The sequence below is a fragment of the Stegostoma tigrinum genome, chromosome 5, assembly GCF_030684315.1.
Source record: "Stegostoma tigrinum isolate sSteTig4 chromosome 5, sSteTig4.hap1, whole genome shotgun sequence".
In the NCBI taxonomy this organism is placed as follows: Eukaryota; Metazoa; Chordata; class Chondrichthyes; order Orectolobiformes; family Stegostomatidae; genus Stegostoma; species Stegostoma tigrinum.
This window is the reverse complement of record NC_081358.1, coordinates 91,917,153-91,945,109: the sequence shown is the minus strand read 5'-3', so window position 1 is coordinate 91,945,109 and position 27,957 is coordinate 91,917,153. Positions and strand designations below refer to the sequence as shown.

Sequence of the window (27,957 nt, the reverse complement as noted above, 5' to 3'; positions counted from 1 at the left end):
TTGATAGATCCTGTACAATTTTATTTACTGTATTTAAGGAAGGACATACTGGCAATGGAGGCAGTTCAAAGAGCCTATCTGGGCTGATTCCTGGGATGGAGGGGTCGATTTATCAAGAAAGACTAAACAAGTTGGGCCACATTCACTACAGTTTAGAAGATTGAGAGGTGATTTTGTCGAAACATAAAACATCCTGAGAGTGCTTGATACAGTAGTTGTTCAGAAATGATTTCACTAGAGGAGGAATCCCAAACCAGGGGGCATAATTACAGGACATTCATTTAAAACCATAAAGGAATTTCTTCTCCAAGAGGGTGGGGAATGTCTGGGATTATGTCTCCTGGAGACTTGTGGAGGCTAGGTCGCTGAAAGTGTTTAAAGAGGATATACATAGTATTTGAAATGTCAAGGAGATGAGGGCGATGATAATCTGGAAGAAAAGAGGAATTGAGGCCTGGGGCCATTTAGCCATGTTCTTGTTGAAAGGTAGTGACGGTTTGAGGGGGCAAATGGCCTGGGCCTGCTCCTATTTCTTACGTACAAGGTAATTAAATTCTTTGGGAAGCAGTGGCAACTATTGGTTTTAGGAAATCTACCTCGGCATCACTGATAGTTTATAAGTGTTATTTCATCAAAGGACGCTGGATATTGTCTCTGTAGAGATCACTTTGCCTTTTATGGAGTAACTCCTTACCATTGTAATTATAAACCAGAAATTCCATAAAACCAGCTGAATGGGGATGATCATTCACATCTCCAATGGTGATGGTTAAAGTGTTTGTGGAGCTCATGGGTGGGAATCCACTGTCAGTAATAATCAGCGGCAGGTACAAGATCTTTTGGTCCTCTCTGTCAAACATACGGAGTGCTGTGAGGCCAGCGCTGCCATTGCCAAAGTCTTTCAAGGCGAAGTCAGAAGAATGGCTGTCTTGAGTTAATAAAGTGAACGAGAAGGGTGCTCCGTTCACTGGGCTATCTTTGTCTTTGGCGTACATCAATGTTGATGTTTGATTGAATTGGATTGCTTGGGGTGCAGCTGTGTTTTCCCAGACAATCGGTGTATAAAGGACATCAAATTCTGGCCCGTTGTCATTGACATCAAGCACAGTTAAAACAACACCTGCACTTCCAGTTAGAGCTGGACTTCCCAGGTCAGTGGCCAGCACCACAAGGTGATGCTGTGGCATTAACTCACGATCCAGAGCTCTGGCTATTGTTACCCATCCGTTGCTGTCAACAGAAAACTGCCCATGTGGATCTGAATCTCTTGTGATGTTGTAGGTAAACTTTCCATTCTGGGCAGAATCCAAATCGACAGCCGTTACCTGGACAACTCTAGTGCCGATGAAGACATCTTCTAGCAGTGGATCAGCTTCATAAAGCTGTGGAAAGAAGATTGGAGTATGATCATTGTAATCCTCCACATCAATGATACAGGTGGCTAAGCTGTAAAAGTCCACGTCTTCTGCTTTAATAGTTAAATTGAATCTCCTCTCATGAGACTTTTCATAATCCAGTCTTTTCTTCAATTTGATTGTGCCAAATTTCTTGACTTGATTTGTTTCAATGAAAAATTTATGATCTTCATCGCCATCCATGATACTGAAGGTCATCAGGGCGTTCTCTCCCTCATCCATGTCAGAGGCAGAAACAACAAGAATATTGGTGTGGATCTCAGTATTTTCAGAAACCTTTGCTCTGAAGAGATCTTGTGTGAAGACTGGAGCATGATCATTCACATCAGTAACCAAAATGGTGGCTGTCCCTGTCCCTGTCAATCCACCTCCATCTCGAGCTTCAATCACAATTAGGTATTTATTTACTTTCTCTCTGTCCAGAGAACCCAACACAGTGTATACCGTGCCGGTGGAAGAGTTGATGGAGAACAGGTTGAGGTTAATTTCATTTCGAACATTCTGGATTATTCTGTATGTCAAAACAGCATTTTTCCCAGTCTTGGGGTCATCTAAATCTGTCGCAATCATCTCCATAATAGAAGTGTCTGCTGGGGAATTTTCTGAAACATATCCGATGAAGCAGCCGTCAAAAGCACACAGAAAGAGTGGCAGGTTGTCATTTACATCGAGCACCTCAACAATTACATCAGAAAAACCAGTGAGTCCTTCACCATTTTCGTCAGTGGCAAGAACCAGGAAGCGCCAGATAGATCGTTCCTCGCGGTCTAATTTTTTTCTTGCATAGATTTTGCCATTAAGCTCATCAATGGTAAATTCACTGTTAGCCCCCTGGCCATGGAGGGAGTAACGTAAGGCACTCGGGTCTGCCCCTTGGTCTGGATCAGTAGCTGAAACCTGCAGAAGTGGAAGAAGAGTATAAAGATCACTTTGAAGAGAATCATTATTGCCTTCTTGATACCAATCCCCAGAACTAATTAAATCTGTTAGCATTTTGCACAGTACAGTACAGAGCAGTACTACTTAAGCACACTGATAACAGAAAAAAAAATTAATGGTCCTGATTCCCAATTCTCAATTTATTCATTAATTCCTGAAGAAAGATATGGAAAGTGTTTTTTTTCAATGTCAAATAAATTTTTGATCATTTATTTCCAACCTCCTTTCCTTACTTCATCTTCCTCAACACATACGGACTGCAGTTAAAAATGCAAGTTGACACATCACTCCGGGCTTCTGTCAATCCCTCCTCATCACTAGTGCATGCATGGGGTGTAATTTAATCACTGTTGTTGATTCCCTTCAGGAGGGAAACATCTGATCTTTGCTCAGTGCTTCATAATGGTAGTGCTGTGAAATCACCAGGTGAGGATGTTTGGGTATGAATTTAAATGCCTCTGCCGGTTAGGAACATCAAACAGTATATTGTTTGTAGTACTTTACATTTAACATCCAAAACATTTTATTGCCCATAAGTAACTTGTTATCTTGCACACGATCTATTATCAACACTTTGATTGATCTTTCACTGCATCAAAATTTTCTGTCATTTTGTTCATTAGCCCCAATGTAATAGCTAATTTAAAAGTTTATAATGAGATTTTTAAAAAAAATCATAGATGTTCAATATTCAAATAATTTGAATAAGATCTTAAACTCCAATAAACTGACAACAATCTCATCACATCGACAGCTCCACAACATCAGATCTTCATTTGTTCAAATCTCTCAGTTTCTTACAGAGTTGAATTATTTGTGACAAACTGTGGTATTGATGGATTTCCTAAAATTAGTCTTCCCACTCAAGTTTACTCGCTGGAAATTAACATGTAATTCATCCTAGATTCATTAATTTAAAATAAGCTAAGGTAGGATCACCGGATGTACATTTAGAATTAATAGGAAATGGAAAACAACATCCAGCAGTGACAACCTTCACAAAGATTCTGTAGTTAGTGAACTAAACTTGAGGGAAGAATATCTGAAATATTGTTTACAGTTTTGGTCTTCTTATCTGAAGAAGGATATTCTGGCTATGGAGGGAGTGCAATGAAGGTATACCAGACTGACTCCAGGGATGGCAGGGCTGATGTATGAAGAGGAACTGACTCAGTTAGGTCTATATTCATGAGAGTTTAGCAACTGATGGGGGGACTCACAAAAACTTACGAAATTTTAACAGGACAATATACGGCAAACACTGAGGAAGGATGTTTCCAATAACCCTGGAGTCCAGAACCAAGGGTTACAGTTCAAGGATACAGGGTAGGTCATTTAGGAGAGAGATAAAGAAAGTTTTCCTCATTCAGAGAACAGTGAGCCTGTGGAATTCTCTGTCACTGAAAGCAGATGAGGCTAAGACATTGAATCTCTTAAAGAAGGAGTTGATATAGCTCTTAGGGCTAAAGAAATTAAAGGGGAGGGGAAGAAAGCAGGAATAATTGGACAGTCAAGCACATTCATATTCAATGGTGGAGCAGGCTGAAGTGTTGAATGGCCTACTCTTACTATTTTTGATGTTTCTATGTTACTAATCTTATTGGGGCCTCAGCGATGTGGACTATTGTGGAATATGTGGCAAAATTAGACCAGAAGTCTGTTGAGGCCGATTTTGGTATCAGGAGCATCTTGCTCCATCACTTATGCTATTGACAAATTGTGTGACAAGTTTCTCAATCAGCAGTGGTGAATTGCCAATGAAGAGGGAATTATTGATGTTAAAAATCTTGTTGATGACACAACCCCCCTCATCAATATTCAGCTTTCTACCTGATCAAACTTGCCAGGCAATGCATCAAGACCTCCTAACATGGAAACCAGAGCAGGTACCTAGCGAATTTAGCTCAGTTGCTTCGAAGGACATCCATGTTGGATGCTGAGCACCAACACCTCAGGGTACACTCTGTAGACACTGGCTACATGCACCTCACAATCCATTGGATATTGGCATCTGACTTATGCCAGCCTCTAACAACCCTCAAGGCACATCACTAATCCAATTACAGGAAACTTCTGCACTTCAACCTCGGGCTGCACAGGCAACTATCTTTGTAATGCTGTTGCAAAGACACTGTGTGCTTAGGGTTCCCTACTATGGACTAGGCAAGGCTACACCTCTGTCATAGCGTTCACTCACATTGACTTTACCTGGACGCCCACAGTATTCCTGCCTGGCTTTGCCCTTTTGCAGAGTATGCTCTCAGCCAGAGGCATCAATCTCTAATTACTTCAGTCTTGCTTTGCTGTTTAATGTAGACATGAAGCAAGTGAACTTGTCGTAGTTGTCAGCAGGCTTCAGTCAAGAGCAAATGAGTAGGCAGCATAGATGGCATGCACCATTGGTTTGGTGGGTGCCAGTGAGTGAGGAAGATGCTGCAGGCAATAATGAGAATGATGGAACATGAGCCTTGCTGAGTTGTGGCTACAGTAGCAGAGATACACTGTGGGTGAGGTATCAGATAGTGACCTTACCCTAATAGAGTGGATAAGAACATTGACCTTCTTCCTACAGTGCTGTGCATTCCTCCAGATGGCAAAAGTCAGAAAATGTGCAGGGTGACTCCAGACTGGCAGTGTCTGCCCGGGTGCACAATGGGTTTTAAAAGATTGCGCAGATCTCGGTCTTTCAGCAGATATCCGGTGAACAGCAAATTATTCTGGGAATGGTACATGGTAACATGAGAACAGAATCAGAAGAGAGGGGTGTTGTGGAGGTGGGATAGGTAGTGGGTTTAGTAAGACACAACTTGGCCTCAAAAAAATTTAATGCAACTCAAACTCAGCCAAAATATGTAAGAATCAACCCTAAGTGTTTATGTGGAACCTTTATAAGTGATTGATATTTGGCTGTTTAATAGGTAGTGTTGGATTTACTTTCGGGATGAAAATGTCATTGAGTGGTTATAGACAGATGCTCCGATTATACTAGGGATGAGATTCCAGAAAAAGTTAAGCTCTTTATACAATGCTGCTGTGGATCAGATAAAGCTACTCAATGTTATGATGGATTTGAATAAGGAAATTAAAAAAAAAACACTTTCTGATTGTTGGTGAGTTGCTAACATCACAAAACACCACCAAATAAAACGGGAAGGCAGACAGAATTTTAATTTGGTGAGATAATGGCACATGCTAGTTCGTTGCTACCATGCAAGAAAAGTGTTTTACAGTTTGTTAGGTCATAATTAGCAGCCAATCATATAACCAAAGTACCAAGTAATGCTATTCAGCTGCTCTTCTGATGCTGCTTGGCCTGCTGTGTTCATCCAGCTCTACACCTTGTTATCTCGGATTCTCCAGCATCTGCAGTTCCTACTATCTCTATTCAATCCTGATCCTTTGTCCTCTCGGACCAACACTGCACTTCCAAAGTGCCTTTCTTAATCCTCTGGCTGTATCTTAGCTTCAGGTCAATCTCTTCTGTAACTTAGTATCAGAGATAATAGGAACTGCAGATGCTGGAGAATCCAAGATAATAAAATGTGAGGCTGGATGAACACAGCAGGCCAAGCAGCATCTCAGGAGCACAAAAGCTGACGTTTCGGGCCTAGACCCTTCATCAGAGAGGGGGATGGGGTGAGGGTTCTGGAATAAATAGGGAGAGAAATGCTACACTTGCCCCAACACCTCCTCCCTCATCCCTATCCCAGGCCCCAAGATGACATTCCACATTAAGCAGAGGTTCACCTGCACATCTGCCAATGTGGTATACTGCATCCACTGTACCCGGTGTGGCTTCATCTACATTGGGGAAACCAAGCGGAGGCTTGGAGACCGCTTTGCAGAACACCTCCGCTCAGTTCGCAACAAACAACTGCACCTCCCAGTCGCAAACCATTTCCACTCCCCCTCCCTTTCTTTAGATGACATGTCCATCATGGGCCTCCTGCAGTGCCACAATGATGCCATCCGAAGGTTGCAGGAACAGCAACTCATATTCCGCCTGGGAACCCTGCAGCCTAATGGTATCAATGTGGACTTCACCAGTTTCAAAATCTCCCCTTCCCCAACTGCATCCCTAAACCAGCCCAGTTCGTCCCCTCCCCCCACTGCACCACACAACCAATCCAGCTCTTCTCCTGCACCCACTGCATCCCAAAACCAGTCCAACCTATCTCTGCCTCCCTAACCTGTTCTTCCTCTCATCCATCCCTTCCTCCCACCCCAAGCCGCACCCCCATCTACCTACTAACCTCATCCCACCTCCTTGACCTGTCCGTCTTCCCTGGACTGACCTATCCCCTCCCTACCTCCCCACCTATACTCTCTCCACCTATCATCTTTACTCTCCATCTTCAGTCCGCCTCCCCCTCTCTCCCTATTTATTCCAGAACCCTCACCCCATCCCCCTCTCTGATGAAGGGTCTAGGCCCGAAAACGTCAGCTTTTGTGCTCCTGAGATGCTGCTTGGCCTGCTGTGTTCATCCAGCCTCACATTTTATTATCTTCTGTAACTTATTTGGTTCCCTCCAATTAGTTTTGCCCCTCTCTTACAGGACCACAACTCCCAGAACCAAATTCAAGAATGAGACTGAGTTGGACTGTGGTGAATTGTTCATCCTAAACATTTCCATAGGTTTTGAAATGCCGATCATATTAGTTTTGTCAATAGTCTGTCCTTTGTTGTTTAGGTCACACAGGATTGAAACGAGGCGGTAAGTAGTAAGGTACAGCAAGGACATTATTCCCTGAATTTCCAGTTGCCCTCACTTGAAGATCTTCTATTGTCTCACAATGCTATTCCCTGTCTCTGTCAAAACAACCCTTGATTCATTTTAGAGATAATGGGAACTGCAGATGCTGGAGAATCCAAGACAACAAAATGTGAGGCTGGATGAACACAGCAGGCCAAGCAGCATCTCAGGAGCACAAAATGAAGGGTCTAGGCCCGAAACGTCAGCATTTGTGCTCCTGAGATGCTGCTTGGCCTGCTGTGTTCACCCAGCCTCACATTTTGTTGTCCTTGATTCATTTTGATCACTTTCAGCCCATCTTTGTCATTTTTATTGGAAGTCATACGATACCAGGTTATAGCCCAACAGATTTGTTTGAAATCATGAGCTTTCAGAGTGCTCCTCCTTCACATGAAGACTTTCAACTTTGTCCACCCCAGTCCAACACTGGCTGCACCACATTATTTATATCGGCTATTGATTGCAATTATACACTCATCATTTGGGGTATTTTAATCAATCAGTTCAGACAAGTTATGATTTAGAGCAGGCTGGACTTGAACCCAGGGCTTCTGGCCCAAAGGTAGTGCTATTACCATAATACCACGATGACTTTTATATGTGATGTTACTGTCTTCGTTTGATGAAGAGAAAGTTGTTCACATCTTTCCTTGTGAGCGTTTGAAGGAAGTAATCAGAGGATTTACTATTTTGTGCAAATACCTTCTATCTTACTGTTCTCCATATTTCTGTGATGATTCCCTTTCAGTAAGATTGTTTGATTTTCTTTTTAATGATTCTAATTATGAAAATTATTTTCTGCTGAATTTTCTACTGGCATCAAATCTGACCTTCCTCACACCTTTTCACTTGACAGCCAGAGACAGAGAGAGATAGAGAGAGAGGAAACATGTTTGTATGTACATTAAAAGTGGAGAGACAGGGATACAGAGAAAGAATGCAAAGTTCTAACACAAGCAATTCATTATTTCATGACACTTGGACTAAATTCAAATTATGACTCACAAAAATGGAAGGATGGTGTTTTAATCTCCCACACTATCCAACTCTTAACTTCTTAAAAATATCTTTCACTTCATGTTTTAAATCACAACAACATGATTTACACAGTAATACAAACATTCACACCTGTAAGACAAGAACTGGAAGGTCTACAAGCTCTTCCATAATTTTGTCGTGATACTCATTCTGTGTGAAAATCGGTGCCTCATCATTTTTGTTGATGACATTGATAATCACTAAGGTTTGGTTTTCCCACTTTCCATCTGAAGCCACAAGCCTCAGCTCATAATGTTGTTCTTGTTCATAATTTAGCCGTTGAGCTATAAAGATTGTTCCAACTTCTGGCTCCACGTCAAACATTCCTTTAACATTCCCTGAGGTGATCTGATATCTCAGTTTAGCATTTGCCCCTGAAATGAAATGAAGACAAAAAAAATGCAAATTTTCTTTAACATTTTGTTAACTTGTCATGGTGCAATAATTTTATCGGATTTCCTATTTGATGTCTTCTACTTTTTAATACTTGCAACACTCCACCATAAAATCATCATGTCACTTTTCTAAGGAATATTTATACAAGCTATGAGTGGATCTGTCTTGAAACTACGTTAAATTCACTTTTCCATTCTTCCTAAGCATTTGAATATTAAAGCAATGGGCTTATTTTCCCGACTCTGTGTTGGAGGGCATGGAGTTGAGAATTGGGTAGGTATATAGGAAGCGGACCTCTTTTCCCCTGGTGCATTCCTGGGTGGCATGGTGGCACAGTGGCTAGCACTGCTACCTCACAGGGTTAGGAACCTGGATTCAATTCCAGCCTCAGGCAACTGTCTGTGTGGGTTTCCTCCAGGTGCTCTGGTTACCTCCCACAGTCCAAAGATGTGCAGGTTAGGTGGACTGGCCGTGCTAAATTGCCCATAGTGTTCAGGGAGGTGTAGATTGGGTGGGTTATAGGGGAATGGGTCTGGGTGGGATGCTCTGAGGTTCAGTGGGGACTTGTTGGGCCAAAGGGCCTGTTTCCACACTGTTGGGATTCTATATTCCTGATGCTGTGGAAGCTTCCTGAGATGGGTTGGGATTGGGGTAGCTGCCCACTCCACAAGAACAGGAAATCAATTACAGTAGTTAAGGCCCTAAATAGGCAATGATTTTACAATATTTACAACATTTAACCATCGGAATATTGGCTCATTTGCATAGAGGCTGTAATCACCTTCACAGGCAAGGAGAATTATTCGAGCTAGAGGGCCATCGCTATATAGAGAGGCCAGCATTTATAAAGGGACACAATTCCAGCCAGCCATGACATAGAAATATGGACAATAGGAGCATGGAAAAGTCATTTGGCCATTTGAGCCTGTTCTGCTGTTCAATATAATCATGGCTCATCATCCAACTTAGTCCCCTGTTCCTGCTTACTCTCCATACACTTTGATCCCTTTATCCTATCTAACTATCTAACTCCACAGGCTCACTACTGTCCGAGTGAATAGATTTCTCTTCATTTCCGTTCTAAATGGCCAACGTCATATCCTTCGATTGTGACCCCTTTCTCTGTGCTCTCCAGTCATTAGGAACATCTTTCCTGCATTTATCTAGTCCTGTTAGAATTGTATAGGTTTCTAAGGTGTCAACAAAACTCTGGTGGATACAATCCTAACTGATCCAATCTCTCTTCATACTGCCATCCCAGAGATCAGTCTGATAAATCTTGTTGTACTTCTCTTTTTCCAAATCTATTTCCATTCAAATAATCATTTGCCTTCCTGCTCTTGCTACCAAAGTAGATAACTTCACTTTTTAATCAACATTATACTTCACCTGCCACGCACTTGCCCACTCAACTTGCCCAAATCCTACTGAAGAATCTCTGTATCCTCTTCATGGCTCAGCTTTGTGTCATCAGAAATATTGGGCCATTACATTTAGCTCCCTCCTCTAAATTATTACTATATATTGCGAATTGCTGGGGTCCCAACACTAACCCTGGAGTACCCCACTAACCACTGCCTGCCACTCAGAAAAACACCTATTTATTCCGACATATTGTTTCCTGAAGGGTGACCAGTTCTCTATGTATGTCAGCACACTAACCTCAACGCCATGTGCTTTAATTTTGCATGCTAACCTCTTATGTAAGGCCTTATGGAAACCCGTCTGAAAGTCCAGGTAAACCACATCCACTTTATCCACCTTACCAACTCTACTTGTTACATCCTCGAAATATTCCAGTGGATTTGTCAAGCACCATTTCCGTCCCATAAAGCTGTGCTGGCCCTGCTCAATCCTGTCACTGACTCACAAATGCTGACTTTAAAACTTTTATATTAGACTCTAGCATTTTCCTCACTGACGATGTCAGGATGACCATCCATAATTCCCCGTTTTCTCTCTGCCTTCTTTTTTAAATACTGGCGTTACATTATCTACCCTTTAGTCCATAGAAACTTTTCTAGAGTTCGTAGAATCTTGGAAGATGACCACTAATGCATTCTTTATTCCTAGGGCCATTTTCTTAAGTACTCTGAGATGTAGATTATTGGGCCTTGGGGATTTATCAGCCTATAATCCCATCAATTTCCCCACCAACACCTTGTATACTTGCATTAAGGCTTCTCTACTGTTATATTCCAACTGCTTTGAAATAAGGACCAATTTTCCATTAGCCTGCCCGGTTACCTGCTGCACCTGTGTGCTAGCTTTCTGTGGAGGTCCCAGTGTTGGGCTGGTTGGACAAATGCAGAAGTCACATGACACCAGGTCCGAGTCCAACAGGTTTATTTGAAAACACAAGATTTTGGAGCATTGTTCCTTCATCAATGAAGGATCAGCACTCCGAAAGCTTGTGAGGTCAAATAAACCTGTTGGACTGTAACCTGGTGTCGTGTGACTTCTGGCTCTGTATTTCAAACACAAATACCACCAAGTCCCTTTGTTTTGCATCTTCTGCAGTTTTCCTTCATTTGAATAATACTCTGTTCTTTTGTTCTCCCTTCTAAACTGAGCAACTTTACATATTCACCCATTATACTCTACTTGCCAACTTTTTTTGCTATTTTCTTAATCTATCATATCTCTTTGTAAACTCTTTGTAATCCATCTGCCTTTCCACCTATTTTTGTGTCATCTTCAGATTTGGCTACAATACATTTGCTTCCTTCCTTCAAGTCACTAGCAGACATTGTAAACAATTTACTACAATACAAACAGGAGAGCCACAGATATTGTTTCACACAACACAGTAAATACTGCATCATCTATAACTTGGCAAATGATCTGTATTTAAACTTCTGTAAACAAGGATGAAAATCTACATAATTATGATAAAAGTTCTCATGCAGAATTAGAGAATAGGATTCTATTACCAGTTACAATCTATAATATGCCTTGCAGCAACATTTTACAAAATAGATGACATGGTCACCTTCAGTTTCTCTCCAGATATTTGATCCTGGCACTCTATATTTTTGTAACATTGATCACTCTGTAGCAGATTTGTAACCAATCAATTTATGCATGATCAGCAAATGATGAATTGGGAATCTGTTGTACTCTTGCACTGCTGTAGGCTCACCATATGGTGGAACCAACTTTCAAGCAGTCATTAAAGATTCATTTATTGGTACAATGACACCTACACTCCTCAGTTTATTTTTAAGACACATTCACAAAGGCTCTTGTCTTCAAATCAAGAATAGGAATATATTGTGTTGTAGGCACCGACCTAAGCAGCAATTCATGTGAGATAATGAATAGGACGCTCACTTATTTGACTGTGTGTGCGTGTGGTAAGGAGATGGTTTGTAATTGGCAAGGTCAAGCCTTTTTTTGCCCACTTCACTTTATTTCCAATGTGGCTGACCAGATATCAATGAGCAACAATAGTCATGACTGATTTATTCAGGAACACCATATCAATTGTAGGTACCTCCTTTCTGTGAAATTGCATGTGAAAGAATAGTATGAAACAAAAAGACACACCTTCATCTCCATCATTTGCAGAAACAGTGATAACAACAAAGCCAATGTCCTTATCCTCATCTACGTTTATTGTATAGGTTTCCTGTGGGAAGGCTGGTGCATTGTCGTTCACATCACTGACAAAAATCCTCACATACGCTGTATCTGTGAACAGAAAAACGTCCACTCACTTTTAAAGACTTAATAGAGCATCAGAGGAAACATAGAAATATCACTGAATATTTGCCATATGTAAATGTTTAAATTCGCAATTAATTCAGCGATAAGAATGCAACAGGATTCTGTGTCACTCTTGGGTAGTGCTGAAAAATGCTTTTAATGCTGAGCCAGCAGCATTTGCCACTGGGATGTTTCGGTATGGTACAGCCTGGATGATCATTTCTTCAAGGTTCAGCTCTGCTCCTGTGATTATTGAGCAGAACAATGGCCTGAAGCGAAGAACATCACAGGGAGTGAAGAAAATTGGTCAAAGCAAAGTAAGTCACATGAATTGAATGAGATTTCCAAATGTAAAGCAAACCATTTCATAATATTACTTTATTTTGTTCTTTTCCATAATTTGAAATTAAACTTAGTCAAATGATTTGAGTATTTTTATTTGTAGATAAACACATCCATTTTTTCCTCATTTTGTTTGATGAGATGATAACAGGTACATCTATACCTGTATTGGGTTGCCCATGCATGCCAGGCCGTGCAGATTCAGAGTTGTCTTGAGACTGAACTTCTATCAGGTAGGACCCTTTCACCTCTCTGTCAAAGGATGTTTGTGTGAATATTAGTCCAGTTTCAAAATCAATGCTGAAGTATTTATAGTCTCCACTGACATCCTTCACTATAGCGTAATTGATCTGTAAATGAAAGCAAAAAAAAGTGATCTCTCAACTTCGAATGAGCATTCCATTTTGTGCTGATTAAAGTTACAATTACATACATCGAGAAATACTGACTGATTCAGAATAAATTCAAATCCATTCAAATAGAACCCAAACCAATGTAACTGTATGTGCATTATCACATTTTGCAATTTGTTTTGTTTCATGATATCTGCACTATTAATTTACCTTCAGAACCCACTACAACAAAAAGATATTCAAAAATTTGTCTGAAGAATATAGTCTGTATTACACTCTAGGAGAGAAACATGAAAGAACTGTATCTCCATCCACTAAAATTTACCATCTAGATTGATCTCAATTTCTGGATAAGGTTAGATATTGCCAAGGGATTAGGTAGGCTGTAGGTTAGCACTCTACCACCCTAGAATTTCATGTTTAAATAAAAGAGCTGAAATTAATGTGGACTGATTGAATAAAAGTCACAGCTGTCAGTTAAAAACTTAACATTAAACATGCTATAATCACTAAAGAGGTCGACCAGAAAACAATTCTATGCTTTACAGTGAACAAAGTGAAAGGCTGAAGCGATGTTCCTAGACAAAATATGCTTAGGGAACTGGGCTTTGTATGCTCCAATCTCTTGTCATCATCTCTACATGTTTCAGTGGAGACTAGGGCATGTTTTCTCTTTAGTTGGAAGACAGGTCACTTGTTGATAGTATTTTTCAATTATGCTTTCTAACCATAAGGCATAGGAGTAGAATCAGGCCATTCAGCCTATCAAGCACAGAGATACAGGGATAGAATGAGGGTGTAGGGCTGTGTGGGATGTCCTTTGGAGGGTCAGTGAAGCCTCAGTGTTCCAAAGGGCCTCTTTCCACACTGTCTACTCTTTTCCAACCTCCCCAGGTCTCACATCTTCATCCATGGTGAGATCGCTTCCACTTACCCAATTTCAGACCCGGTGTCTTCGACTGTTTGTAATCTCAGTCCTGCCCACTGCTGCCAGCGGCACTTCTGGATCTACAGAACTGCTAGCCAATCAGCTGGAGTGAGGGGTAGAAATCCTTCCTCCAGCCAATGAAAACTCATCAGAACATTACAAGGTTGCCATGATCTCAAATGGCTCTTCAGTTAGTGGGATGGGAATGATTCAGCAAAAATGTCTCTACGACTGTACGTTACCTATTTGACCTGGGCTATGACCCTGCGCTACCAAATCCATGAACGTGAATCGCATGAGGAAGGTAGTTAGCCAACATAAATTCTGTAATACAATTCCTAACCTTGCCATGGCGCCCTGAATCCAGATCAGTTGCTGAAACCTGCACAACAGACAGACCAACTGCAGCACCTTCAGGGACCGTGGCTTCATAAATGGATGAGGTAAAGAAAGGAACATTGTCGTTCACATCTGAAACATTGAATAAAAGATGAAGAACTTGATGTAGCATAACAACAGAATGAATCTTCTGCAGTTAATAGACAACATGATAGTTATTGATTTTTACTAAAGGATAGTTTTAAAACAATCATCCAGTACAGGCCACACACAAAGTTGCAGATGTTAATTCAAATAGAAAGCACAAACTGACTGAAATACTTTATTTATTTCTTGGAAACTGCTGACACTATATTGAAGTATTTCATCAAGAGAGGGCAACTGATGTAAGATTCAAAGACCATGAGTGGAAGAATTTGAAACAGGATCTAACATTAGGATATCTCAAACCTACCTGTCACGTTGACAAAGATGGTGGTAAAGGAGGCTAATGGAACTGCAGCCACATTCTGAGCCCTGACTCTAAGGATGAAAAATTTTGTAATCTCAAAATCCAGTGGTTCTGCCACTAAAATTGAGGCAGATCCATCAGCACGATTGGGTTTCAGGTAGAATCGGATTGGCATATTTGTTTCTGGAACCTGGCCTTCTTCCAGGTTGTATGTAACTCGTGGATCACCAAGAGGAGACGTTGCCTTGATAGTCTAAAATCACAGGAGTTAAAACTTAACATTAAACATGCTGTAATCACTAAAGAGGACAGTCAGAAAACAATTACATGCCCCATGCTGTATGTGAAACTAATACACCTAACATGTTGGGGAAGTGAAGTGGGATTGGTGGTCTTGTATGGTCTAATCTCTTGTCATCATGACTATATGTTTCTGTGAAGACAAGTGCATGTTTTCCAATTAGTTTGAGGACAGATAGCTTGCTCCTAACATTTTTCAATCATATTTTTTAACCAACTGTTAGAAATGTACATGTGTAGTGAGCAGTCATGCATCTTCTGATATCTCTTCTTTCCTGATAAGGGTTAGGTCTCTGCCTGGTTTGTAATTTGCACACAGGACAGAATTTTCCCAGTCAAGTATATTGACAAGCTGGGAATATCCTGGAAAACATTTCAGGTGGGAATTCTAACGTCATTTTGATAACTTTCTGCTTTCTCCAAAGCGGGTTACATAGGAAGCAATTGAGCTAATGACACAGACAATTAATAGCCTTTTCTTACCATACTTTCTTGCTTTACCGACAGCATGTCTGAGTAGGATAATTGAGGAGGAACATTTTTGTCGGTTGACGGTATGTGGGAACACTGGATGGGCTAGCATTTGCGGCCCATTCCTAATTGCTCTTGAGAGGGTGATGGTGAGCTACCTTCTTAAATTGCTTCAGCCCATGATGTGGAGGTGCTGATGAGGGACTGAAGTGGACAAAGTCAGAAGTCACATGACATCAGGTTATAGTCCAACAGGTTCATTTGAAGTCACACAAGCTTTTGGAGCACAGCCCCTTTGACAGGTGCAGTGAGAGGGCAGAGCATACAGATCCAAAGTTTATAGGCAGAAGAATCAAGGGCAGAGAGGTCCAAATGTCAGATGATACATCCCTGCAGGTGACCAAGAGTGTTAGGCGGTGAGTAAAGTGTCAACAGCTGAATAACAGTGAAGGGATAACATTTAATCCAATTAAGTGAGGTAGAGGGATAATTACAAAAAGTCTGGTGACTGTTGTGCAGTGTCTATTCATCCATTGTTGTAGTGGAGCAGAGAAACTATGTCACATTCTCCACAGCCTTCAACATGTCATTGATGACGATGAGCACCTCACCAAGATCTTCCCTACACCTCCACTTCTCACCTTCACACAACTGCCAACCCTTAAACAGACTATTGTTCACAGCAAACTACCCAGCCTTCAGGACAGCATCGACCACAACCCCATACAACCCTGCCATAGCAAACTCTGCTACATATGTCAAATCATTGACATGAATATTACTATCACATGTGGGAACACCGCACACTATGTACACGGCAGATGCTCAGATGACTCGGCCAATCTATCTCATACGCTGCAGGCAAGGTTACCCTGAGGCATGGTATATCGGTGAGACCGTGCAGACACTATGACAACAGAAGAATGGACACTGCGCAACAATTGCCAAATGGAAATTGTTCTCTCCCAGTCAGGGAACTCTTCTGCCATCAAGGGCATTCAGCCATGGATCTTTGAGTAAGCATCCTCCAGTCTTTGAATACACAACAACGCAGAATCATCGAGCAGTGACTGATAGCCAAGTTCTGAAACTATGAGGGCAGCCTCAACCATGATCTGGTGTTCATGTTGTGCTACAGGTGACCCCACCACACTGTTGTGTATCTGTACAATCTTCCTTACTGTCTGTTTTGACAGCATCACTTTGATAAATTGTTAGTTCTGAATTACCTATTACTTTGATTAGACCTTCGGCATGAGACTCTTATACCTCTCCTGTTATTCCAGTCATTTAGTTTGTCCCCTGCACCACTTTATTTCATAACGTTTTGTAATTATCTCTCTGCTTTATTTTGTCAGATTTTAGATCATCCCTTTACAGGTTGTTCAGCTGTTGACACTTTACTCACCAACCAACACCCTTGGTCACCTGCAGAAATTTATCATCTGACACTCCACTCACACCAGTTGAATGATCTTTTGATCGTTCTGCCCTTGATCTCTCTGCCTTTCAACTCTGGGTCTGTGTGCTCTTCTCTCTCACTGTTCCTGATGAAGGGGCTGTGCTCTGAAAACTTGTGAGATTTCAAATAAACCTGTTGGCATATAATCTGGTGTCATGGGACTTCTAACTTTGTTTCAGTTCATGTGATGCAGAGACACTCACAATGTGTTAAGAGAGGGATTCCAAGATTTTCAATAAGTGACAGTGAAGGAACAGTGATACCCCTGTTCCAGGTCAGGATGATGAGCAGCATATAAGGGAACTTGTAGGCAGTATGTCCCGATGCATCTGCTGTCCTTGTCCTTCTAGATGGTGGATATTGCATGTTTGAACTGTGCTGTCACAAGTGGCATTGTGAGTTGCTGCAGTGCATTATCAGCATGGTACATGGAGCGAGTGAATGTTCAACAGTGCATGGAGTGCAATCAAGCAGCTTGCAATCAAGTGGAGACCATTCTGTCGCACTCTTGACTTTGTAGATATGAACAAACTTTGCAGAGCTTGTAGCTGAGGTATGTATAGCAGAATTTCCAGTATCTGACATGTAATTACAGTATTTAAATTGGCTAATCTAGTTAAGGTTTTAGTCATTGTCAGGAAAAGAATGTTGATTCAGAAGATTCAGTGATGGCAATGCTGACGATGAGAAATGGTTATATTGAAGGTGGTCATTGCCTGGTACTTGTGTAGCGTGAATGTTACTTGTTACTTATTAAGCGAACCCTGGATGGACTTGTGGTCTTGCAGAATCCAGAAGTCAATGTGTCCACATGCAAATTGGTGTGCACTGAATCTCGTAGGTGTTGTATGGTCACACAGCTTAGAGGGAACATTGCCTACTGCATGGCAGCATATTAGCTGAGAGTTTTAATTGCCACTGGACATTATGCAATTATCAGAAAACATCATCATTTCCAGAGCAGATATTAAAGGGAAGGTGCCTGATGAAGCAGCTGAAGATGGTTGGGCCTAGGACCCCTGCGGCAATACCCTGGGGCTGAGATTATTGGGCATCAAAAAGCACAACAACATTCCCGCAATTTAGAAGTTTTTTTTGAAAATTAGGCTCACAGACCTTTGACAACATTCTTAGACACAGCTGAGACTGTTTTAATTATGTGCTCAGTGAAAAATTACAGTCATTGCAAAACATAAAAAATATGGAAAGTCTATCAGCATATTAACAACTAGAGTCTAATTTTGCCTGAAGTTATTAAATAATCTCTCAAGCTGTTCATTGTTTCCTGATGTTGCCTCACTTTTGGGAGTTTCACACTGCACTCTGACCTTTACATATGCCATGAATGATTCATTTATAATGCTGTCTAATTAGATTCATGAAGAACCCTAAGTACCTCATTAGTTTTAACAAGGAATATTTTGGATGTTTAGAAACTAATTTCTATGCAGATTGATGAGCTTTGTGCTCCAATCACATAATTAGTAGATCATTAAGACAATACATAATTGTAATTTTAAAACTGAGTTCAAATCATTATTTAGCAAGATACACTTCTTACAGGTGAATCCTCCAGGGGTGTAATTATGAAAAGAAATAACTTCATTCCTTCCAAATTCTTGCAAAGTATTTCAACATCTGATTGCCTGCAAATAGTGAGGAGGAAGTGGAGAACGTCATGTCCAGTACACTATTAAAATATACAGATGTTTAATGCAGGAGACTCCTGCAGGGTTCCCAAGCGGAATATGAGTTGCTGTTCCTGCAACCTTCGGGTGGCATCATTGTGGCACTCAGGAGGCCCATGATGGACATGTCATCTAAAGAATGGGAGGGGGAGTGGAAATGGTTTGTGACTGGGAGGTGCAGTTGTTTATTGCGAACCGAGCGGAGGTGTTCTGCAAAGCGGCCCCCAAGCCTCCGCTTGGTTTACCCAATGTAGAGGAAGCCACACCAGGTACAGTGGATGCAGTATACCACATTGGCACACTGCCCTCCAACCCCACCACACCCGGCACCTTCCCCTGCAACCGCAGGAAATGCTACACTTGCCCCACACCTCCTCCCTCACCTCATCCCAGGCCCCAAGATGACTTCCACATTAAGCAGAGGTTCACCTGCACATCTGCCAATGTGGTATACTGCATCCCCCCACTGCACCACACAACCAGCCCAGCTCATCCCCTCCACCCACTGCATCCCAAAACCAGTCCAACCTGTCTCTGCCTCCCTAACCTGTTCTTCCTCTCACCCATCCCTTCCTCCCACCCCAAGCCGCACCTCCATCTCCTACCTACTAACCTCATCCCACCTCCTTGACCTGTCTGTCTTCCCTGGACTGACCTATCCCCTCCCTACCTCCCCACCTATACTCTCCTCTCCACCTATCTTCTTTTCTCTCCATCTTCGGTCCGCCTCCCCCTCTCTCCCTATTTATTCCAGAACCCTCACCCCATCCCCCTCTCTGATGAAGGGTCTAGGCCCGAAACGTCAGCTTTTGTGCTCCTGAGATGCTGCTGGGCCTGCTGTGTTCATCCAGCCTCACATTTCACAGTCATCAGTCAGGTGGTGGATGATGGATGTCTATGTGCAAGGTACATGGAAATATAGCAGTGGTTCCACATTGACACGGGCAATGTATGAGTCCACCTTGGTCATGAATATGATTACCTGTTCTTCAAAATGTACGATGTCCTCCATTGACAGACGCAGACTATGATTGAGGGTCCAAAGCCAGCAGTTCATGAATAAGATGTTGGGTATACACTCTCACTTGCACTCCATTGCCTTGTTATTGGAAACTGCAACCATTAGTATGAAGGGGACAGTTAACCCCTAAAGAGGAAGACAAATCCTTGAAGGAGGCAGCACCATGTCATCATTTAGCACCTAGGACCCATACAGACTCATACACTTCAGTACGCATCTATGAGTCAGCAAAAGGAGATCCATACCCTGGTGCAAGAACATCATGAGCTCTAGTGCTCAGAGCTAGGGCAAGAGGGGTTGAAATGCCAGGAGTCCTAGTCAAGTCCTGGTTCCTCTCAGAAATGCAGGAAAGGCCAACTGTACCTCAATATGGCAGATGAGCGTCTGTCGCCATTTGGGGACATTTCTCACAGTGTTTCTGAGAGTTGACAACCTCTTTGCCATCTGTCTGCCTTTTGCACAAATGTCACAGGGTGCCACAGCACCACCACCTGCAAGTTCCCGCCCAAGGCACTCACCATCCTGAGTCGGAAATACACTGTAATTCACAAACTCCTGGAATTCTCTCTCTGATGGCATCGTGGGTCAATGTACAGCACATGGAATACAGTGTTTCAAGAAGGCAGCTCACCACCAACTTCTCAAAGGAAACTAGTGATTGAAATAAATGTTGGCCCAGCCAGCAACACCTATGTCCATGGTTGAATAAATAAAGGTGAGCTTCTTACTGTTGTCCTACCATATCAGGGTCTGCTGTACCTTAGATGACCAGAAGACAGCACCCACAGTCATCCCAAGCAAAGCTGCATGTGGGCCAGCAGCCTGTTTCTAGGAAAGGGGTAGAACATTGCTCTGTAGCACTCAACAATAATTTAATCAAACGCATCATTAGTCACATACAGGTTCATGGATGTAATTGTTCAGGATTGAGAATCTTGAAAAATATTGATTCAATTTATTATTACATAACTGTTCTTTTTGCTTGATGTTATGGCTTGATTCAGTTTCAGTTTCAGTTTCGTGACCAAATCATTTTTATTTGGATTCAGTCCATGCTGTGAAGGAAGTTTGGACTTACTGGTCCCTCTGATCAGCCTCATGTAGTATCTTGACTTTGGCACATGCACAGGCAGCCCTGCTGTTGATGTGTAGGAGATATAAGGTGAAGGATCTTGTAGCTGAACAGTTGACACGGTGCTAGTGGAATCTTCATTTTATTAGAGAATCTCTCATCTTATGGATGTCAAAAGCCTCCTGCATTTCACTTTGCACATAGCTCACCCTCATCATCAGGCTCATCCTGAGAGGATGAGGCTCTCTTCATCTGATCCTCCTGTGCCAGGGCTTTCCCTCTTTGGAGAATCAGGTTGTCCAAGGCATGGCAGTCTATGACCATGAGTGAGATTCTAGCAAAACTCCAAAGATCTAAACATCTGGACAAATGTTGAGTAAAACAATGACCAGCTGGATGATAATCCTTGTGAAAGTTTGGCCATTATCCTACTTCCTGTCAAGTTCTGTACATGGATTTTTTGAGAGTGTAACCTTTATCACCCAGGAGCCAGCCACCTAAAGGTTCCCGGACACAGATGTCTCTGCCATCTGGGAGTGCCTAAGTACGAATGCCTCAAGACTGCCTCATCGATACATCTGGATTGTCTATTACCTACGTTCACATAGGACCTGCACATTGATGGAATAATATCCTTTCTGATTAATAAATGTTCTTGGCTGTCTAGGTGGAGTTTATGTTGTCATATATGAGCAAAGAGTAAACTCCTGCACAATTCGAAAACTAGCCATGGCAACAAAGCCTCTGGCCCTTTCTGCTTCACCCTGATTGTCACTGGTAAAGGAGATATACTCATAAACATGGCTGAAAATAGCATCTGCAAAAAGCTTGAAACTGTGATGGGCTGCCAGCTGCAGGCTCAGTGGTTAGCACTGCTGCCTCACAGCAACAGGTTTGATCCCAGCCTTGGGCAAATGTCTGTGTGGAGTTTGCACATTGTCCCTGGTCCGGGTGCTCCGGTTTCCTCCCACAGTCCATAGATGTGAAGGTAAGATGGATTGGCTAATGCTAAATAGTCCATAGTGTCCAGGGATGTGCAGTCTAGGTGGATTAGCCATGGGAATTATAGGGTTACAGGGATAGGGTAGGGGTGGGTCTGTGTAGGATGCTCTTTGGAGGGTCAGTGTGTGCTTTATGGGCCAAATGGCCTGCTTCCACAGTGTAGGGTTCCTATGATTCTAATTGAGATGAGGAAGAACTTCTTCAGCTAGAGGGTGGTGGATCTGTGAAATGCAGAAGGCTGTAAAGGCCAAGACATTGAATGTATTTAAAATAGAGACCGATAGATTCTTGATCAGCAAGGAGCTCAAAGGTTACGGAGAGAAGGCAAGAGAATGGAATTGAGAAATATACCAGCCACGAATGGTGGAGCAGACGCAACAAGAGGAATGGCCTAATTCTGCTCCTATATTTTATGGTCTTATGAGTTAATGACATCTGGAAAGATACCAAGGAGAAATCATTCAAAGCCACAGATATTATATAGGACACAGCTAATGAATGGCCACTAACGCAACTGAAGGCAATTCACCTAGATAGCATGTCACCCAAAGATATGAATATCTTCCTTGAGAGAAGCAGTCTTCTGAAGCAATGCTGTTCAGACATCTGGATGCATGTCATCCTTCCCCGTAGACATATCTGGCAAGCTGCCTTTGCCTAGCTATGCCAGCCTGATATAACACAGTTTGGAGTTGGAGGAACAAAGCCGGCCAGGCAGCATCAGAGGAGCAGGAAAGCTGATGTTTTGGGCCGGGACCCTTCTTCAGAAAACTGAGACCTGGATGTTGGGTCAATCTTTCGATGCCTCTGGATCTTACTGGAATGTTTAAAAGGATAGTTGGGTGGAGAATGGGGGAACGGGAGGACAAGATGGCGAGAATTGTGTGGGGCCAGCAATTCATAAGCTTCCAATGAATATGCTGGAAAGAAACAGATCAAACTTTCAATATTAACAATAGGAAGGGCAAACAGTGTGGGACATGTTACTGCACAGCTGTGAGGAACATATGAGGACACATTATTCAGTATGAGATAGCAAGAACTGCCAGATGGTGGAGTCAGAGACAACACAGTGTGGAGTTGGTGGAACACAACAGGTCAGGCAACATCAGAAGAGCAGGAAAGTTGATGTCTTGGGTAAGGTCCTGACACAAAACGTCAACATTCCTGCTCCCCTGATGCTGCCTGGCCTGCTGTGTTCCTGCAGCTCCACACTATGTCGTCTACTTATTCAATATGGTTGCTCATGCTAAGTCATAGTGTTACATTGGAGATATTGCAGGAGTAGATGTCAATGCCACAATCATAGAATTCCCACAGTGTGGAATCAGACCATTTGGCCCATTCAGTCCATGCTGACCCTCCAAAGAGGGTAACCCTGCATGTCCCATGACTAATACACCTAACCTACACAATATGCATAATACTATGGGCAATTTAGCATGGCCAAACCACTTAACCTGCACATCTTTGGACTGTGGGAGGAAACCAGAGCACCCAGATGAAACCCACGCAGACACGGGGGGTATATGCAAACTCCACACAGACAGTCGCCTCAAGGCTAGAACTGAATCCTATGCATAAAAAAAGAAATAGTCAAACTGAATAAAGACAAAAAGAACTGCAGATGCTGTAAATCAAAATCAGCAATGCCTATTCGGTCAAACTGAGACGTTCATGGAGTGGCCCAAAGTTGATATTTGTGTTTATTAAGTGCTTTTTATGAAGAATTATTTGACCTGATTGGTAAGGAGACGTATGGTGCTTACCCTTACAAGCCTTGGATTAACCAAGTAGGAATAGGTTTCTAATTACCACAAGACTAATCCATGAGAAGTCTATAAGCAAGTGTAAGTATTAAGATTAGCTGCCATCATTCTTTTAAAATTGGAAAATCTATGCTAATATTTATATAAGGCATGATTTCAAGGTTATTTTAAGGTCTGAACGTATGCAGAATGTCAGTAGCCCTTGAAATAAAAACAAAATAGTGCAAACATTGGAAATCTGAAACAAAAATAGAAAATACAGGAAAGACTCAGCAGCATTTTTGGAAAAAGAAACAGCATTAATTTTTCAAATGTTAACTCTGCTTTTCTCACCGCAGGGAGCAGCCAGTTACACTGGATATTTCAGTTTTTTTCTGTTATTTCAATAGAACTTACCATTCAGAAATACCATTTGTGTAAGGTGAATTCTAAAGGCACATTATTCAAAACTAAACAAAGTACTTCAAATCTGGGATAATGGGAACTGCAGATGCTGGAGATTCCAAGATAATAAAATGTGAGGCTGGATGAGCTCCTGAGATGCTGCTTGGCCTGCTGTGTTCATCCAGCCTCACATTTTATTAACTTCAAATCTGGGACAGGAATTCACATCGTTGAATTTATTCAGTACCAGGATGCTGTTAATTGGATTTAAACGTGTACTGGTTGTGGATAATAAATGAGAATTGAACTTTGTACCTTGAATAGGCACAGAGTGAAATTGTAGTCATTGTGTAAGAAAGTATATATTCATATCAACTACCTTTTGTAATTAAATGCTCATAAAAGTTTCTAAGATTAACTCCGGTTCTAGCCTGAACGACCTGGCTTTGTGAATTCTGGCCAAAATAAATATGTAGAATCTCAGCAGTTCACATTAATATAAACAACTAAATTTCACCGCAGTGTTTGGACAAACAGCTCCCAAAGTCGGAACAAATGTAAAGGGTCAACTTGATTTTCTGCGATTATGTAAAATGCTAATAAGCTTCTTTCAATGCTAAAATCATGATATAAAATAGTTCACAATTCACTTACACATATTTCACACAATTACATAATGGAAAATTAGCTCCAGTGCAAAGTAGGACAGGAAAAAAATGGAAAATACATTAATGTAAATGATGTTTCAATTAAAATTCCCACTTGAATTCATGTTCTAGCACAGAGGTCAGGGCATAAACTTGTAGATATTTCTCTTTTTTCTGTTCCTGTTGTCTTTTTTCAGGGATCTGACAAGTTTTATGCTCATGCAGTTTGATGATTGAAGTACTCATCAGCTTTTCATACCTGCAGGGTGCTGTTAGAATTTGTATGCTAAAATTTTTTATTGTCTTATTTCCATACTGTGTTGCATTATCTGACTTCATGAAATTACTATTCTTCACATATTTTATTTTAAAACTCAATAAAATGTTTATCGTGTTATTTAAATAGCTTTGAGCACTGTTCAGCCAAGGTCATCACTCATGATTGCTATCAAGTATCTCCTACGAGAAAGTTAACTCAAGTGAGGTAATAAAGTGTGGGGCTGGATGAATACAGCAGGCCAAGCAGCACCTCAGGAGCACAAAAGCTGACGTTTCGGGCCTAGACCCTTCATCAGAGAGGGGGATGGGGAGAGGGAACTGGAATAAATAGAGAGAGAGGGGGAGGCAGACCAAAGATGGAGAGAAAACAAGTGAGGGCTGGTTGTGGTTATATTTGGATTGACTGCAATGTTCTTTCACAGTAAAATATCCTTTTTCTATTTGTTCACGAAATGTTGGAATCACTGGCTGGCTTACATTAACTACCCACCTCTAATTACCCTTCAGAAGGAAGTAGTGATTGGCCCTTGTTGAACCACTTCAGTCCTTCACCTAACAAAGGGGCTTTCCTCCAAAAGGCTGTGATTTCAAATAAACCTGTTAGATTTTAACCTGGTGTCATGTGACTTCTGACTTTGTCCACTCCAGTCCAACACCACCACCTCTACATCATACTTCAGTCCTTGGAGGTGGAGGAATACTTGCAATCTAGTTAGGGTGGCAGTTCCAGGATTTTAATTCCGTGACAGTGAATGAATGATAATATATTTCCAGGCCAGGATGGTGTGTGACTATGCCAGCTGTGGTGTTCCAAAGTATGTGATGCCTCAGTCCCTCTACTTCATCATAGTCATGGGTTTGGAAGATGACGATGCACACTGCTGCCACTGTTTGCCAGTGGTGAAGAAAGACAATGTTGAATGTGGTGGATGGGGTGTCAGTAAAATGGGCCATTATGTCCTGGATGTTGTCAAGCTTCTTGAGTGTTGTTGGAGCTGCACCAATCCAGGCAATGGAGCGTATTCAATCAAACTCTTGAGTTGCACTTTGTAAATTACCAACAGGACATGGGAAGACAGGAGGGAGTTACTTGCCTAGAACGCCTGGCCTTCGACCTGCTCTTATCGATGCAGTATTTATATGATTAACCCAGATCAGTTTCCAGTAAACCTGTAAGTTGTTAGCAGCCAATTCAGTGACAGGTATTGCTGTTTAACTTCAAGCGGAAATGGTTAGATTCTCTCTGAGGTATGGTCATTGCCTGGCCCTTTTGTGGTATGAATATTACACACCACTTATCAGTCCAAACCTGAATGCTGGCCAACTCTTAACATTTTTAGATGCAGACTATTTCAGTTTCTAAGGAGTTTAAATGGTGGTGAATGTTGTGCAATCATCAATGAACAACTCCACCGCATTGATGAAGTCCCCGAAGGTAGGTGAGCTTACGGCACTATCCTGAAGAACATCTGCAGTGGAGTTCATTGATTTAGATGATTTACCTTCCAAACTCCACAACCATTTTCCTTCGTAATGGGTGTGGATCCAATCAGCAGACAGCTTTCCTTCTGATTCCCATTGGCTCCTGCTTTACTAGGTCTCTTTGTTCAAATGTTGTCATGGTGTCAAGGGCAATCACTCTCAGCTCACTGTCTGGACCAAAAATGGGAATTTCTCCCAGTCATATACATTTAATGCAGGAATGGAAGTCCAGAGATGGCTCTGCAATCTGCATTACAGTACCTTTTTCATTCCGAGCCATTGAGATTAAGGCATCATGCTTGCAAAGACCATCAAAAAGGCAATGGACAGGGCAACATGAGTGAACCACATATCCTGCCCCGATCAGGGCAATCACCTGAAGTATTTAACTGGTGGCACACCTAATCATTCGGTTTAAGTGATCCTTAACCATGAGAGAGGGGTTCCAAGATATGAATCCATCAAGTGACAATGGTAATGTCTTAACACTAATCAGTTGAACGATGGAATCTGAGCTGAGAGCAGACATGTGCGAATTATGTTACGAGGGGGAATCCACAACAAACGCTGACATTTGAATTATTAGTCATGCGGCAGGCTAACCTCGCGATGTGTATGAACTTCTGATTGCTCTGCAATAAGAGGATAAGCAGCTGAGATGCTGATGAGAGAAGTCTCAGCCTGTGTCCCTCTCTCTCTCCCAATCCACCTTGCAAGATTCAGGCCCTATCTGCTGGCTGTGAGTACCCAATCATGCCTCTGTGGTAATAGAGATGTTTTGAAGGAAATTAACCATTCATTACTATCTTCAGAACAATGGTCAAAATCAGCTTTTCATCTTTACATTGGAAGCATCAGCACCACAGAGTGAAAGTTGCAAGACCACTGGACCCAGCATGGCCAGCTGAGCCACGAACCGCCATAAACTGGATACGCCTTGTATTTTTCAGGACTTTTTTCCAATTCATCTAACATTCTCCACTCTGGGACCTACTTTTGCATTTGCGCAAACTCCAAATGTGTATGTGAATGTCTGTGGATATGTGCGTGGGCGGGTGGGTGAAGAGGAGTAGCTGAATCCAAAATGTTAACTTTGTTTATTGTCCTCAGATGCTGCCAGAACTGTTGAGGTTTTTCCAGCAATTTCTGTTTTTGTTTTAGATTTCCAGCATCCACAGCTCTTTTGTTCCTTTTGTTCAGTAAAACTAAAGCTCAAGAAAACCTTTCAGAGATAGTAGGAACTGCAGATGCTGGAGAATCTGAGATAACAAGGTGTAGAGCTGAATGAACACAGCAGGCAAAGCAGCATCAGAGGAGCAGGAAGGCTGACGTTTCGGGTCTAGACCCCTCTCCAGAAATGGGGGAGGGGAAGGGGGATCTGAAATAAATAGGGAGACAGTCTCTGATTTTCTGAAGAAGGGTCTAGGCCCGAAACGTCAGCCTTCCTGCTCCTCTGATGCTGCTTTGCCTGCTGTGTTCATCCAGCTGTACACCTTGTTAACTCAAGAAAACCTGGATGTGAGATTGCTCGCTGAGCTGGAAGGTTCATTTTCAGACGTTTCGTCACCTTTGTTTTTATTTGAAAAAATATACTTTATTCATAAGATGTACAAAAAATAAAACATATTTATACACCTACCCAGTCATGCAAGCCGGTCCGGGTTACCCAGGGGGTACATACATCAACTAAAAGAAAAAAAACAAACAAAGAAGAAAA

General features: G+C 41.9%; 1 protein-coding gene across 2 annotated transcripts in view; it reads right to left on the bottom strand.

Annotated features, from left to right (window-relative positions):
* The window catches only part of si:dkey-22o22.2 (neural-cadherin), a 276,496-nt gene that overhangs the window by 60,861 nt on the left and 187,678 nt on the right, over positions 1-27,957 (bottom strand). For both annotated transcript variants that reach the window (XM_048530230.2, XM_048530231.2), the window contains exons 13-18: positions 14,667-14,916; positions 14,217-14,344; positions 12,756-12,942; positions 12,092-12,235; positions 8,237-8,520; positions 695-2,312 (exon numbers count right to left, since the gene is read on the bottom strand). In XM_048530230.2, coding sequence (XP_048386187.2) covers positions 695-2,312; positions 8,237-8,520; positions 12,092-12,235; positions 12,756-12,942; positions 14,217-14,344; positions 14,667-14,916 — 2,611 coding nt within the window. The remainder of the gene's footprint in view (positions 1-694; positions 2,313-8,236; positions 8,521-12,091; positions 12,236-12,755; positions 12,943-14,216; positions 14,345-14,666; positions 14,917-27,957) is intronic.